The sequence below is a fragment of the Chamaea fasciata genome, unplaced genomic scaffold, assembly GCF_029207755.1.
Source record: "Chamaea fasciata isolate MVZ Bird 193981 ecotype frontalis unplaced genomic scaffold, bChaFas1.0.hap1 SCAF_1, whole genome shotgun sequence".
Classification (NCBI taxonomy): domain Eukaryota; kingdom Metazoa; phylum Chordata; class Aves; order Passeriformes; family Sylviidae; genus Chamaea; species Chamaea fasciata.
In genome coordinates, this window is record NW_027094086.1 from 47,309,461 (window position 1) to 47,324,743 (window position 15,283).

The following is a 15,283-nucleotide window of genomic DNA, read 5'->3' on the forward strand; positions in this document are numbered from 1 at the left end:
CTGCAGTATCAACAGCAGTAATTTCAGCATCTGCATCTAGAAATAGTTCCATCCTCATCCTCCTCTTCTAGAAAGCCCAGAATATGATGCAGTTTCCAGAAGACATGGCTACCATTAGCTGCTCTGATTCAGCACAGCCAGTGCCAATCTGGCTGGGGGTTAACCCGTGACAATTCAAAGAGACTAAATACCCACATACACAAGCTGGTTAACTACAGCTGGAGTCATGTTATAACACGATTCTCCTCCAGCTCTGTTAGAGAAGATAGTTCAGCTGACTTTAATACAAACTACAATATGTCAGGACTCTGCCTGATTCAGGTGGTTTGCTGCAGTAGATACACATCAGCCCGTGCTAGCTACAGGCAAAGCTGCCAGTTTGTGCAGTGACGACAAAAAACATCATGTCACCATCTGCAAAAATCCATATCCTGAGAAATCAATCTATGCCCTGGCAACTGCAGTTACTACCACATCAGAGCATCTTCCCTGAGAAACGCATACCTGAGTTCTGACATATATGTTTCAACAGGGCAAGCTTCCCCAAATAGCTTTATAATGGGGTTGAAACATAGTCTTTAGATCTAAATTACACTCAAAATGATCAGGCTGGAAGTACACAGGAAACAGTTGCTGTTTCAGCAGTTTCAGCCCTGATCTGGAAACAACCTCAAAGAAAGGTTGAATGAGAAGAAAACAGTGGGGCGTATTAAACACAAGAGTTTAATTTACATGCACTTAAGTGATTTCAGTATACCAGAGCACTTGATCTGAACTCAAGATACCATCTTTCTCTTTTTGGGCACATAATTCAAAGAATTTCATTGCAACAGCTGGAGTTTCAGTTATTTAAATTACATTCCAGCAACCCTGCCAACTAGGCAGCAAAACAAAAATGAAAGAAAAAAAATTATTGGACAGAACAGCCTTCCTTCCTTCTCACTGGCAGTATCTCAGGCACATCGTGCTCAGCCTGGCTGCTACAGGGCACGTCTCCATTCCAGTACATTGGGCCTTGAAACTTGGTTTGATTTTGGCTGCAGTTCATCAGACAGGCAGGTGTGCATTTGCTGGTGACCTTGTTACCCTCCTTTGCCCTGCTTCTCTGGAGCAGAGGAGAGACCTGGAACCTCATGAAAGAGTTTGCTGAAATACACTAGTGTGGACCAGGGACACACAGGGATGAAAATATCTCGCCTGTAAGTTATAGAAAGTGACAACAATGAAGGATTTGTTCACTATTTCATACCTAGCAGCTCTGTGCCCACTGGCAGGGCAGGACAGGTATGCAGTTAGACTTCAACTCACGCCCGCACACCACTGCGGACAGACTGGCAGGCAAAACCAGGCATGCCACTTATCTATCAGCTGCTGAAATATTTTATACTGTTGTGCATTTCTTCACTCAACACTGCTCTTATTAAGTCATTGTCCCACATGCCAGTGTGCTACATAAGGGAAACCCACCTCTTTCCACAGTGCATGTCCAGCACTGCCTTAAGAGCCTTGGTTGAGCTGCCCACAAAGGGACTGGCCATCCCACTGACCACCTCTAAACAACAGCCAAATGCCCTTTCTGGATTTGCTGGATATTACAGCCTTCATTAAAAGACACGTCACTAAATGACAAGCTGAATGAAAACGACCAAAGGCAGAGCAATGGAAATGATGCTGGGGGTGCTCTTCCTCTTTACCTTATTTTCAGATAGCACTGGCAACAGAGCTGTCTGCTCCCTTAGCCAGAATGAGGATCACATTCTGCACCTCCTTTCAAATTTCACTATTCATAGAGCAACTCCTGCAATCCAGCATTGTAGAGAGTCCAAAAGAGAGTGACTCAGATGTGTGGTATCACTTGAACTTGAACCAGCACAACACAGTGGCCATTACACCTATCACTTTGTAAAAGCTACATGGCCTTCCCTCACACTCTTAAGAAACAACACTTGAATACTTCTGCTGATTTTAAATCCTTCTATGTAAGCTCATGTTCTGTAAAAGTTTAATGCCATTCTCTCCAATTTTCCATGAAAGAAAAAAAAATCACTTATTTACACCTCTTTGAACTTGAGAGGTGAAGCAGTTTGAGAATATGCACATTGTGCATTTTCCATGTCTGGATTTCCCTGGCCTTTTGAAAGACTTTCCAGCCTTTCTTGAACCACAACTACTGGTACACCACAGAAGCATTCATGTTATGTATCTCAATGAGGCTTTGTTAAAACTGGAAAGGGACGCTGCGGTATCTGTGCTTACACAAGGCTCTGACAGTCACAACACGCTCCCTCCTGCCAGGGCTGAGCTATCAGCAGTCTTTCTGGGAACTTTAATCAGGCAGGAACCGTAACAGTCCTGTAACCTAGGACCTGCAAGTCAAACATTTAAGAATTCCCCTCTTTCTAGCCTCCCTCTTCCTTTACACGGCAAACACCCATTTCCAGCTGAGTGTTAGTATACCAAGGGAACAGCCACAAAAACCATCAATGGCAACACGCAGGCTTCGTTCCGCTCACTTGACAAGTTTATCTGATGTTTGCTTTGGCTGATTTTTATTACCTTGTGATTTCTGATATTTCAAGGCATGTCAGTTTGAGATTTCACTGCAGCAATGAGCTGTAGCAAGCTGCTGAGAGACTGCTGGGTTTACAATCTACCTGGTGGCACGGTTGTTTCAGGCAACTTTAAACATGGATGTTTGCATTCGGTATGGAAGGACGTGTGCCTAAACTTCAGAGCTGTGTTAGAAACAGCAAACCAAGCAGTTTCCCCCTGATCATCACAAACTTTTTTTAACCTCAGTTTAAGCGTCTAATACCTATGTCCCAGTCTCCCTTTTACTAGGACTGTATACTACTCAGCCTGTAAGCATCTCCAAAGTACTTTGAGCTTCTTTTTATGACTGAAAGCACAACAGAGATAGAAGGTAATATAAAGAGAGAGAGAGAGAGATAAAAAATATTTCATTGTAAGACAGGGAGTTATGGCAGAGGGAAGTCCAGAGCAAAGCACACTGCTGGCTGTGGCTGTCCAATGAACTGTGAGGGCAGGTTGCATGATGGTGCACGCTCCCTTCTGGCACATGGCAAGGAATACACATGCTGCACCTTCTTAGTCCTCTCCCCCTATCCTGAGTGCCTATTCTCATTTAAAGAACGAGGACCACTCTGTTATCCATTGCAATCCCTTCTGAAACCATGTCTTATGGTTTATTTCACTTTGAAACATAGAAACACCTCATAAGACTTTGAAACACTAGCTCTTCTTCCAAGATGCTAAAATATTACTTGCATCCTTTCTGTATTGCCTAAAGTCAGAGCACTTTTAAGCTTTCAAGATCCCTTTCAAATTGCAGTTTCTTTCTGGTTCTCCTCCCACTAAGAGAGAATACAATTAAAATAACTTTGGAAGGTCTGAGGCTTCAGGAAAGTCCCCTCTTTTAGCAAAGCTTTGATCAAACAGATACCAAGCATCTACTGCAGCACAACAGTTTGGAGCATTTGTTACTTCTTCCTTATCCTCAAACAAATGTGTAAATACGTGTTTCTTCCAAAGGAAACGTACATTTCCACTAATCCTTTTTCAGTAGTTTTGCAGTTTATTGTTATCTTTCTTGTGACTGGCACTAAAAGCGTGTAGTAATCTTGCGCTATGCCAGGAAAGAACAGCATGATCCTCGCTGCCCTCTGCGCTTATACTCCCCGTCAAGAGTCCCAAGGAGCCTCTGGCTTCCTCCCACAAGCAATGCAAGGCACAAACGATAAGGCTTTTATTGCTTCTAAAATAGCACAAAATACTTAACTAAAGCCAGTAGAAAAGAGCCAGACACTCCTTTCGCGCCGCCTGCAGAGAGATGCCTGCTGCCCAGCCACCAGCCGCCAGTGAAGTTCTGCCCCATCCATTCCCTCAAGCTCGCTGTTTTACCCTCAGCAGTACCGCGCTGCTCACCGCAGACCACGGGCCACACGCTGAGGCCACAAAACACCACCCTGAGCACTCCCTGGGGCACTTCCAGGTGCGCCCGACGGGACAAGCAGCTCCACACGGCCGGGAGCAGCCGCAGCCCCGTGGCACCGCGGCCGAGGGGCGGCTGCCGCTCCCCGCAGCCCGGGCGGTGTGTGGGTGTGTGGCTCCAGGAGGTGCCGGGACACCCGAGGGCAGGTGCGCCGGCAGAGGCGACGCTGTCCGCTTCCATCCATCCATCCTGCCCGGCGCTTCCCTGCCTGGGCTCCCGCCGGTCCACGCTCCCCTTCCATGCCCGTGGCACACGCCCAGCCAGGAGGAAACGAAACCGCGCACAGCAGGGTCACGTCAGACCCCCGCAAAAGACACCCACACCCGCACACCCCCCGGGGATGCTGCGCAGGGAAGGGGTCCCGGCCGCCCGGTTACCTGGATGGCTCGTCCCAGCGGGGCGGCGGCCGGGCCCCCCACCAGCTTGCAGAAGAGCTGCGGCCGCCCGCCGCCGCCCGGCGCCTCCCCGCAGGTGGCCGTGGCCCAGATGCGGGCGGCCGCCGCCAGGTTGAAGTAGGGCGGGTGGAGGCTGAGCCCCGTCCCGCGGGAGGCGCCGGGGCCCGGCTGCGCGGCACTCAGGGCGAGGAGCGGCGGCAGCAGCGCCCAGAGCAGCGCCGAGCCCGGCGGCGCGGCCATCCTGCGCCGGGCTCTGCCCTGGCCGCCCCGGGGCGGCACTGCCGGGGTGCTGGGCGGGCGGGAGAGGGGCAGGAGAAGGAACGGCAGCTGAGAAAGAGAAGGAGCAGGCTGGGGGCTGCCCGCACCTCTCTCACGCCCTGCCTGCGCTGCGCGGTGCGGGCTGGGGCGGGACGAGGCGCAGCTCCGTCCCCCGGGGCGTGCGGGTGCGCTGGACGGGGCGGGACGGGACGGGGGAAGGGTCGCGGGGCTGGCGGGGTTGCCCAGGTGTGTGCGGAGCTCCGCGGGCGTGCCCAGCGCTGCCGCCCCCGGTTCAGCTGGAGCTCTGGGAGCTGCCTCTTGCGTGATAAGTGCGCGGGTCAGTAGTTTTGACAGGCCGTGAAGAAGTCTCGGAGCATGCCACCCTCAAAATCTGCCCGCAGCACGTTACGTTGTGGATGCCCCATTCCTGATAGTGTTCAAGGCCAGGATGGGGCTCTGAGCGACCTGGTCTAGAGGAAGGTCACCCTGCCCAGGGCAGGGGGCTTGGAAAACTAGATCATCATAAAGGCTCCTTCCAACCCAAACTATTCTATGATTCTTTGATAACCCCTGACCCATCATGTCACATACAGGGAGTAAAGTTAAGGTGGTCAAACTTTCTCCACGAGCAGGGACATCCTTCACAAGGTATACGCCGCTTCCCTGTGCCGGTCCTTGGGAAGACCCTGTGTGACTGTGCTGCAGAAATCGCAGCTCCTCTTGCTATATTCAGTGCTCTGAGTCTGCTGGAAACGGCGCAGCCTGGGCCACCCTCCTGCAATGCACAGCCAGTGCTCGCAGCTCCTTGTGAAATGGGTGTTCCTGCTCATCCAGGGCAAACAATGAGTCTCCTGTCTTTTTGAAGCTATTTGGCACGGATTTTGGATAGCACAGGAGCTGGAGGGGTGAGGGGGAAGGTTGGGGAGGGAGAGGGAGGCCTAATCAATGGCATTGCTCTCCTAAGTTTCATACCTATTCACATTTCCAATCCTACACATGCTCACACATCCAGTGTTCTTTCCTCTAACAAAATTTGAAGGATTAAGACAAAAGATATGGGTTCAGACAAATGCTTGCAATAGTTTAAGAGTGATTCATGTGAGTTGCAAAGCATTTCATAACTTTATGAAAGCTTTGCTACATGCCACTCAGCAGTGGCAAGAGAGATCCCTGGTACACTGTTTCAGGAAGCATCAGCCTCAAGCTATTGATTTTGCCTACAAGAAAATCTCACCACCCTTGTTTGTTTGGCTATGGCTTTAGCACAGCATAGAGACATATCTATGGGAGACAATTTTTGTGTCCTCTGTAATAAAAGTTGACTTTCATAAATGTAGCATGCTGTCAATTCACATATATCAAATTTCTTAAATGCTTTTGGCTCCTAGGGCACCTTAAAATATTTCCGTTTTCCAACTGTGACATCTTATTACATATGTACATCATTTCACTTCATCAAATAGATTGCACTTCATAACAAATATGAGAGGTTTGAATACAAACAAATGTTCCATTAAGCAAAATGCCATGCTCTCAGATAGGACAGCCACCAGTCATTTCAAACTATTTATTGAAAAACGGTTACATTCCAAGTATGTCCTGGAGTATATCAGCTTTTAGAAATGGAGATCTGGAAGTATCTGATGGAAATCCAGAACAAGCAAGCTCTTAGAAAGGCCCCTCACTTTTTTGGGTGGTTCAGGTAAGAAACCTAGCTTCAGGAGATCCTTTGCAATCTCACTTTAAAGAGAAGATTCTTGTGAGCTTTTTGGTGGGTTGCTCACGAGAGATGCCCATTCTCAAACAGAGAGTATTCATTTATTGGTAAGCATCACATGAGAAAACACAGCTTACATGAGCAAGAACCTAACAGTTTAGTAAAATAATTACGTATTTTTGGATCTAGTTTCCTAAAAGTTAGAAACAGGGATGAAACTTTGTAAACATTCACAAAATTAGCCCATCAGATAGAAAAGAGAGGGAGAAATATGCCTGTTCTTTCCCTCATAAAATAGTGTGCATTTTCCTTAATGTATACCTAGATTTAAAAACATTTTGTTGGCCTTCTAGGTGATTTTTCTGTCATTTTGTAAATCACTTATGCCAAACTAGGGGATTTTTTTAAAAAATTCAGTGTTTTCTAGAAATAGAGATCAAAGTGCCACCTTTTAGATTTTCTTGAAAAATCTCTAGAGATCTCTCTAAATATTTGGGCAGATATTATGAAAAAAATGCAATGACAATTTTTGCCTTTGATTCAAAGTTGTTGGAAAAAATGTTTATAGGGGCGTCCCCAGCAGAGGTACTCAATAACTTGATTCCTATACAAAGTGACCAGAAATTTTATTCAGAGACCCTGCAGTTATGCTGAGTCAGAGATAATAATTTGTGTGAGGAAACAGAGCAGTAGTGTGGGTGTGTACATGGAGGTGATGATAACAGCATGGCCTGTCACTAGCAGATGGAAAACTGTAATCCTTCTGTGACTTCACTGAGTTTTTGCTCACCTTAACTAATATAGAACTTCATCCTCTAAAAAGGTCACTATCAATAATTCATGAAATAATACTTCATCTTCCCCACATGTCATCTTTTTTTGTAATTACAGGTTCCAGAAACACAGATAAGAATTAAATAGCTGGCAACTCTCTGCAATCAGCATTTATGTGGCTGTGCCCCTCTGCAGAAAACACTCTTCTACAGCTATCTGCCCTTTTTTCCTCCCACTAAAGACTTTCCTCCTTTTTCCTTCAGCTTTTATAAGGTTTGCTTTCCTTGTTTCTTCCTGTCTGCAAGGAGTAAACTTTGTTAGTTGACTGATGTTGAGCACTTTATTGAATAAATGTAGGCAATTGAAAATGTTAATGGCTCTGTATTGTTATAACATAAGCAGATTACATTACTTTATTAGGCATTTACACTACTATGAGTATAGATCATTCTTTCTATTTTGAAATATGTTCATTTAAAATTTCAAGTCAAGAATGTTGAAAATTAGCCTTGCTGGTGTAACTCCTGTTTCACTCTCTTATTGATATGTGCAGTACAGCATATCTCGCTTCATACTGCTTTTCCATGTATGTTATGTTATAAACCTCCAGCGAAAATGAAACCATCAATAGATAGTCCCAGTGATTAATGTTTTTTATTGCTCACTGAGTAATTAGTGGTAATATTTAGCTCCTACTTTACAATCACACCTTGCCACATGTGATGTTATGGGAATTTGCTCTTTCTTTCTGAGATAATAATGAATCAATATCCTACCAGGTAGCCAGAAAGTCTCTCCAGTTAGATAGTCCCGAGTCTCTGCTCAGTGACCATCAAAGATGAAATTGTGCATCTTGTTCCCCCATTAATGTTTCCTATCTGGTATTTATGTTTAAGACAGTTTTAATAATTTTGATGAGAGGTTCAATACTTTACAGGAAGACTCTTCCACAGACTAAATCTTTATCAGGTAAATATGTCTGTAGCCTAGAGTGTAAATACTCAACCAGAAGCTTTCAAGCTCAAATAACAATCCCTACTTTTATCACAGAAATAAGCCATTTATCATATCCTGTCATAAATGCTTATGCATGACTAATACTCAGTTTGTGTCTATATGTAAACTTTCTTTAGTTTTAATAACATTGTTTTGCAGTAAACCTAGAGTAAAATAAGGTTATTTGCAGGCACTCTGGTGTAATAGTAAAATGGTGCAGCATTCTGGTAAGACCAGTGTCCTCACTGAGTATCATTAAATAAAATGCATTAAGATCATTTTAGTCTCTGCTTTTCTGACAAAAAGTAGAAAAGTTAATCTCTCAGAAATTCCTTTAGTATTTGAGGACCCTACCATGCCACTTTGAAAAAGATAAATTATCCTCTTTGTAACTGGAATAGAGGCATACAGAGTTTAGGACTGAGGTCTCAAATGCAGGTCTATCAGCAGAAACAGTTTAGTTGACTACATTACATTACTTAGTGTAATCCCAAACTCATTTATTCGGAACTGCACTTTTGCTCTGTCCTTTGGTTTGAGTTAATTTTTTCTTGTTTCTTACACCTGTTTCTTTCTGGATTTACACACTAGGATTACACCATCCTCCTTCATAGACCGTCTTTTTCTGAATGTCCTTATACTATGCCTGCTAGATCTTGTTATCCATCCAATTGGAGCCTCTCTTATTGTCTGCCCTATCATCTCACATTGTTGTAAATGATCAATAGCCAATCCAATATCAAAGAATTTATTTAGCAATTTCCAAAATCAATCTGAGACAGCCATAATAAAATTGGACAACATTGATTGAATGCTGGGTGGACAGAGGAGCAGCAGCAATGGTGCTGTCCAACCTTGTCCACGAATGCTGGTTTTCGGCGCACAGATTTTATACAGTTTTTCTGCCCGGAGGCAATGTCTATTGAGAGTCTGCATATTCATGTATTTCTTTATTTCAATGTTGGGTTTTGGAAGAATTTCCTGGCAGTATGAAAGGTGTTCTGAGAACCTTGCATTGGGATGCTGATCTGTTCAATCTCCAGATGCCCTCCACCTAGACTGATATCAGATGTTGATCAGCCATGAAGTGGAGGCCCATCCTTGATGAATGGGCCATCTCCCGTTCAGCCTTGCCATTTCTGTTGCAAATTCTGCCATTTCACAGTTGTACAATGGACCTTGGAATTTCGGAGATGCCTTGTGCAGCTTTGGGAATCCAAAATTACAGTGACAACGTCAGATTTATCACGTCCAACATTTTATACGCAAATTTATTCACTACATCTACTACAACATGATTCAGGTATTTCAGCTGATGCTTTTTGAACTTTTCATAATTAGATGGCTGCATAATGTTGCTGTACCATGCAACTGTGCCTGTTGCATGGTAGTTTAGTTGCTACCATTTACTTAGCATTGTTCTACAGCCTAATACCAGGTCTGTCTTTCCTTCTGCCAGACAGCAATGTCATGTACTAAGATTTTCCTGTACATTCTGCTTCCTAAGTTTACTTGACATAGTCTTATAATAGAAGACCACTGTGAATACTTTCAGTTTCTAAGGGCCCTCAAGTTAAATTACAACATCTGAAGAGCATTCTCATCACAGCTCATTTTTTCCTATCTTTTGTCTTTCTTTCCTATCTCTTGTCTTTCTTGAAATGTCCTGGCTACAAACAACTTACTAGTAAGCACTCATGGCTTGATGGGATTGTGGTTCAAGAAACTTTAAAATGGCTTTGTGGCAGATTGGTATTTCATGCTCTTTCACTGCAGAGAAGTGCTAAGCCAAAAGAGGAGGGAAGGTGAACGTTTGGTACTTTACAACTTTACAACACTTTCCCCATTCATCGGAAGGCAAATTGCATTTTCCTGAGAAGGCAAATTACACTTCCAAGGCACAAACATGAGGACCTCTCATCCTTAGCCAGTGTGTAGAACTCATGACAGTCCATTCCAGTTTTGATATTTTTATGTTTACTCAGTAAGTATCCTGGGGCTGGGACAACCCTGGAAGTGAGGCACAACTTCCTTGCCACCCAGTTCCAAAGAATAAGTCTAGAGGAACATTCTCTGTAGTTAAAGGTATAGCTAAGACTCCCTAAGCAAACTATGCTTGACCATAACTCATGTTAACTACACAAGCAGTTGTATCTTTTTTTTTCTTGAATAAACTTTCTAATGGACAACATTAAAATCCATCCACTTTATTGTTTTGTTTCTTAATGGATTTCCTTCTTATTCTTGGCTGCCTGTACTTTTTAATAGAGTTGCTCGTGGACTTCAAAGTTCAAAAAGAAGAAAATGAATCTTGGTCATAAAATGGCTGATGTTTTGTGAAAAAGCACATGATCCCTTTGGTCAGTACCCGATGACTTGTCAGTCAAACATCTGAGGAAAACTAAAATGTCAGCTCTTGTATTTTTTACATCCTGTTTTTCTATTTGCTGACATTGGTGCTATTATTGCTACTTTGGCCATCATAATAGGGGAAAACAGCACTCCACAGACTCTCTGCCACAGTACACCAAGCAGCTACTCATGGAAACCATTTCTTTTTAGACTGCTTTTCTTCAGAGACTTTTTTAGCCAATGGCATTTGAATTTCATATTTTTCTCTGCCAGAATTGTCTTTGATCTGATCTCTAATAATAAGACAGTGTTTTTTCTGGGATCTGTTTCCAGAAAGGTTTTAGGTAGTGTTGCTTTTACAAACTGCCTCAGGTTTACTTCAATCTCAGCTCTAGCTGGACCATAGTCTCATCAAGGTCTTAATTTTTAAATAGAACCTTATGTTTAAATGTGATAGGAAGCCAGACTCTCAGCAGTATAAACTGAGAAGACTTGAGTGCTTCATCAGTTTGTTCCAGCTGAGGATCAGGCAAAAAAACTAAGTGAAAATTCAAACAGATGTAGTTTAAGAATATTGATCTATTTATTTTAATTTTTGAAACTCAGAAAATATAGTACATTTAAAACAAATCCCTTGTGAAAGTGCCAAAAATTTAGTGGAGAATACTTTTTTTTTTTTTTTTGAGCATAATTACAGATTTCTGTGACACAAACATAATGCATTACAAAAATTCTCCATGGAAGAGAGTTTATAATTGTAAGAGTTTCAGCTCTTATAAATTTTTGGGTGGTTTTTTTTCTTTTTTGGTTTTGTGTGGGGGTTTTTTTGGTTCTTTTTTTTTGTTTGTTTTTTTGTTGTTGTTGTTGTTGTTATTGTTGTTGTTTTTTTTAGTAGTAGTAATTAGTTTCAGTCATGTTAATTACCAGGAGCTTCATTAGGAAATGTGATTATGCTTGGTAACCCTACTCTGGTATTATTTTGTCATTTGGGTATTTTATCATACAGTTGTATGTGCATGCTCTTTAGCCAAACCCTTTCTTTTCAATTAGTGGACTGATTTTCTGACCAGCAGAGCATAAGACAGAGAAATTGAACTGACTGAGCTGTAGCCAGTAACTCAATTTTTTTACCTGGTAAGACAAGTAGTTTCTCTCTCACATGCATAGAGTTGACTTCTACTGAACTTGCTTGTGCCTTGTCATCCATACCCTCAGCCCAGGGTCTCACTGCCTTCCTTTGAGGACCTCCACTCTCTCCAAGTGAGGATGAAATTAATCTGCCAGATCAGTTTTACTGGGTGGGGTGAGCTCTGAGGGCCCAGGGAGGCATCTCAGAGTCTGAACTCTGAAAGTAATGCTCCACAACATCTTCTGTTGTCCTCAGACAGAGCTATTGGGACAGAGAAGAAATAGCCAAACACACACCGTTCAGCTGGTCAGAACGGCTCATGTGAATGAGACAGTGAGAATCTTACAATTCCATGCTAAATACAGAGCAGTTTTGGGGTTCCTGTGCAAGGATAATGAGGTGTGTCCCCCTTTAACAAATCTGTTTACTTAGGCTTTGGAGGATAACTAGGGTTTGGCCTGATTTCTTAAACTGAGGTTTTTCTATCTTGGTAAATGCACACAAATCGTCCATTTACTTCTTCCATTTAAGAAGTTAGTTTTATTTGGGTGGGGGGGGGGGGGGGGGGAAGTAGAAAGCCTTGGATCATCTGCTGTTTTTCCTACCTGTAGTAGTATATGGGATATATCATGCATTGTTCTCACACTCACGTGACACATATGTTTTCAGATCCTCAACACTTCTCACAGTGAAGTTACATACTATAATATACAAACAATGGCTGGGAAAAATGGATATGATATTATTTGATTTGAATATGCCTTTCTATTTAGAGAACTTCACTAGCCATCAAGTTTAGATTGTTCATGGAGTCACCCAGTTTCATTTCTGTGCACCACTATCCATTAGCATTTAAGTGCCAGGTATAGGGTTAGAAAGATTGCAAACTTGAACACAGGCTCATAGGCTTCTCTCTGGCTGAGCAGATGGAAAATAGGTAAACAGTTCATTTCAGACTGACTCATAAAATCAGCATATATAGATGGTAGGCATGGAAAGCAAAAGGAAATGACAGATGAAGAAAACATGCAGTCACAACCTGTACACACTGTCTTAAAGCAATATAACTTGAAGAGAGCAAAATTCCAAGACTGGGAGGAGAAGGATAAAAAACCATTTGAGTATGATGTGCCTGTACAGATGCTAACATAGAGATGTTTAAGTTGAGCTGTTTGAAGGTTGGAAGGCATTTGCACTTAAGTGAAGATAGCATGTTGGTATTTATACTGGGCTAGAAATTGGTCTTACATGGTAGTTGTCATCCTTTCATCAATTTCCTTGACTTTTCTCTTCATACCTGTGACAAAAGTCATCAATTTGCTGTGAACAAATGGAAAAGAGGAAGGAAAAGAGCAAACTCATTGAAAAATTCAAGTGGCAGTTTGTGGAATTTTTCTCTGCTACTTATTCAAGTGCAAGTGCTAACTTCTCTCTGATTCCCTGGTCATTAGCCCAGGCATCAGTTCACAGGTTCACATGAAGGAAGTTAAAAACACTCTTGTGGTGCCCAGCAGCTACATGTCCTTACACCAACTTATACCAGGAAATTTGATAGAAAGTTGGATGTTACAGGAGGCCTCAGCAAAAAGGCTGTGTAGTAAAAAGAAAGATTCAAGGTAAGAGTTCCCTAGAAGGATGAATGAATACAGTTACCAACATGTTGGGTAAACTATTTCTATTAATAGACAAACTTTTCCATTTTAAGGTCCAGTTCTGTAAATCCCCCATGCTATTTTTAAAAGGTTTAGGAGACACATAAATACTTAGTACAGTTTTCCTGATAAGTTTGCAAGATTTATTTTCAAAGTAACTTTTACTGTTTCTAATATTATCCCCGTTCATTTCCAGGAGTACCTTCCAAAATAAAGAGTAACTCAAAGTACTTTCTTCATGCACTAGGTTTTGTTTGTTTGTTTTTTAATACTATGGAAATAAGGAACAGGCCATGTCGCTATTTATTCTGCAGTTTAGCAAGGGAAAGATTAATGGAAATGGTAGACCAGATGGAAAATCTTTTTGTTTATAGACTGTTTTATCAAAGTTATTGCTGATGATTTAAATGCATTTTCTTCAACATGAAAAATTTAAATTATCAGTCAAAAAAAACCCAAAAAGTGCGATATACAACCTGAAGACTGTAATGTTCCTGGTAATTGCAAAATTGAAGTCAATCTATTAGCTTAGTTTTCCTTAAAATTTGCAATATTCCATCTTCAAATTGAGGTAGGTCCTACAACAAAGAAATCAACAAAATCGGGTCATGTTCCTTAAAGAACCACACAAAAGTTCTTCCTAAATCCTGAAATCAGGCTCATAACACAGGGCGAAAATGTACTGGAAAGGCATGACAGCATGAATTAACCTGATACAATCCTGTGAATTAATCCTTGGAGTTGTCACAATGTGGTAGAATGTATTGATTTCAGTGTCTCAAGTAGCAGATCTCCCCGAAGCTATGTTATTGAAATCTTTGTCTATGGAGTTCCAGAAAGAATAAGATTTTTGGCTTGAAATGAGCAGCACTTTTTGTTCATAAAGAGAAAAAATTTAGGGGAATAGATACCACCTCAGCATCAAGGCTGTGTGTTTTTCTGTGCACTTCCATAGTGACACATTCATGGATCTGCTCTGGTGCTTTCCTGATTTAAAACTCCTTGTGCATGCCAGGGAAGGCTGGAGGTAAAATACCAATTTGCTGAATTAATTTAGAAATGCCTCTCAGATCTGTCACTATTCCTCTTTTTAATCAAAAGACAGTTTGAATTGCACTCAAATTAATATCCACCTCATAATGTCCTAGCATTTTGCATGCAAACTTTGGCTAAGTACATATGCAATAACCAATCTGAGACATGCAGGAGGTTTTCTCTATGGCTGTTCAAGTGTTTCAACATGAGAAGAGCAGTGCACTCTCATTGAAAGAAGCAAACCCATTTACTCAACCTTAAGTCCTGTGAAGGAGCCAAAGGACATCACATCAAGAATCAGACAAGGACTCCTTTTGGGCTGAAGAATATTCCTAGGTGGTATAACCTACTGGATTAGGAATGAATAATACTCCCAGGCAGGGGATGGGCAAGCCCAGGCACTCCAGGGTGTATCACTCTTGTTGGACATGTACAAGCTGATGACACAAGCTGTTGTCAGCAGACACAGCATGCTTAGAAAGTATCACATTTATTGTGTGTGTTATGTATCATGAATTTGCATCATTCGCCTTGAAAAAGGTCAGGCTCATCATGTCCTTGAAATGGGTTGATGAAGCACACATACATGAACCCCACAGTAAACTGCAGTGGACAGGCCTAGGATTTCCTGATGGTTTGTGTCCCATTTGCAGGTGCGGCAGAACATCTGGAAGTCCTTGGCAAATAGTGAGACTTCCCAGATTCTCACTGGATGAGAGAACACACACAGGGTAAAGGGAAGGAGCCAAGACTTTGGCTACTTTTCAGGCAGGAGAGGAGGGCCAACATGGCTGTAGCAGACATCTTATAAGGTACTTTTTCTGGATCAAAGATTCCACTGCAGTTTAGAGATGTCTAGGCTACCTGTGGTAGTAGTAGCACAACACAGGTTGTTTATGTTTGCAAGTACTGCAGCCTGACAGGAGCGAATCTGTAGAGAGAACAGTGCTGAGGACCTGAAGT

General features: G+C 42.5%; 1 protein-coding gene across 1 annotated transcript in view; it reads right to left on the minus strand.

Annotated features, from left to right (window-relative positions):
* Positions 1-4,647, minus strand: part of LAMA3 (laminin subunit alpha 3) — a 106,527-nt gene extending 101,880 nt beyond the window's left edge. Inside the window, exon 1 of the mRNA XM_066182428.1 lies at positions 4,390-4,647. Coding sequence (XP_066038525.1) covers positions 4,390-4,647 — 258 coding nt within the window. The remainder of the gene's footprint in view (positions 1-4,389) is intronic.
* Between the last annotated feature and the right edge of the window lie 10,636 nt (positions 4,648-15,283).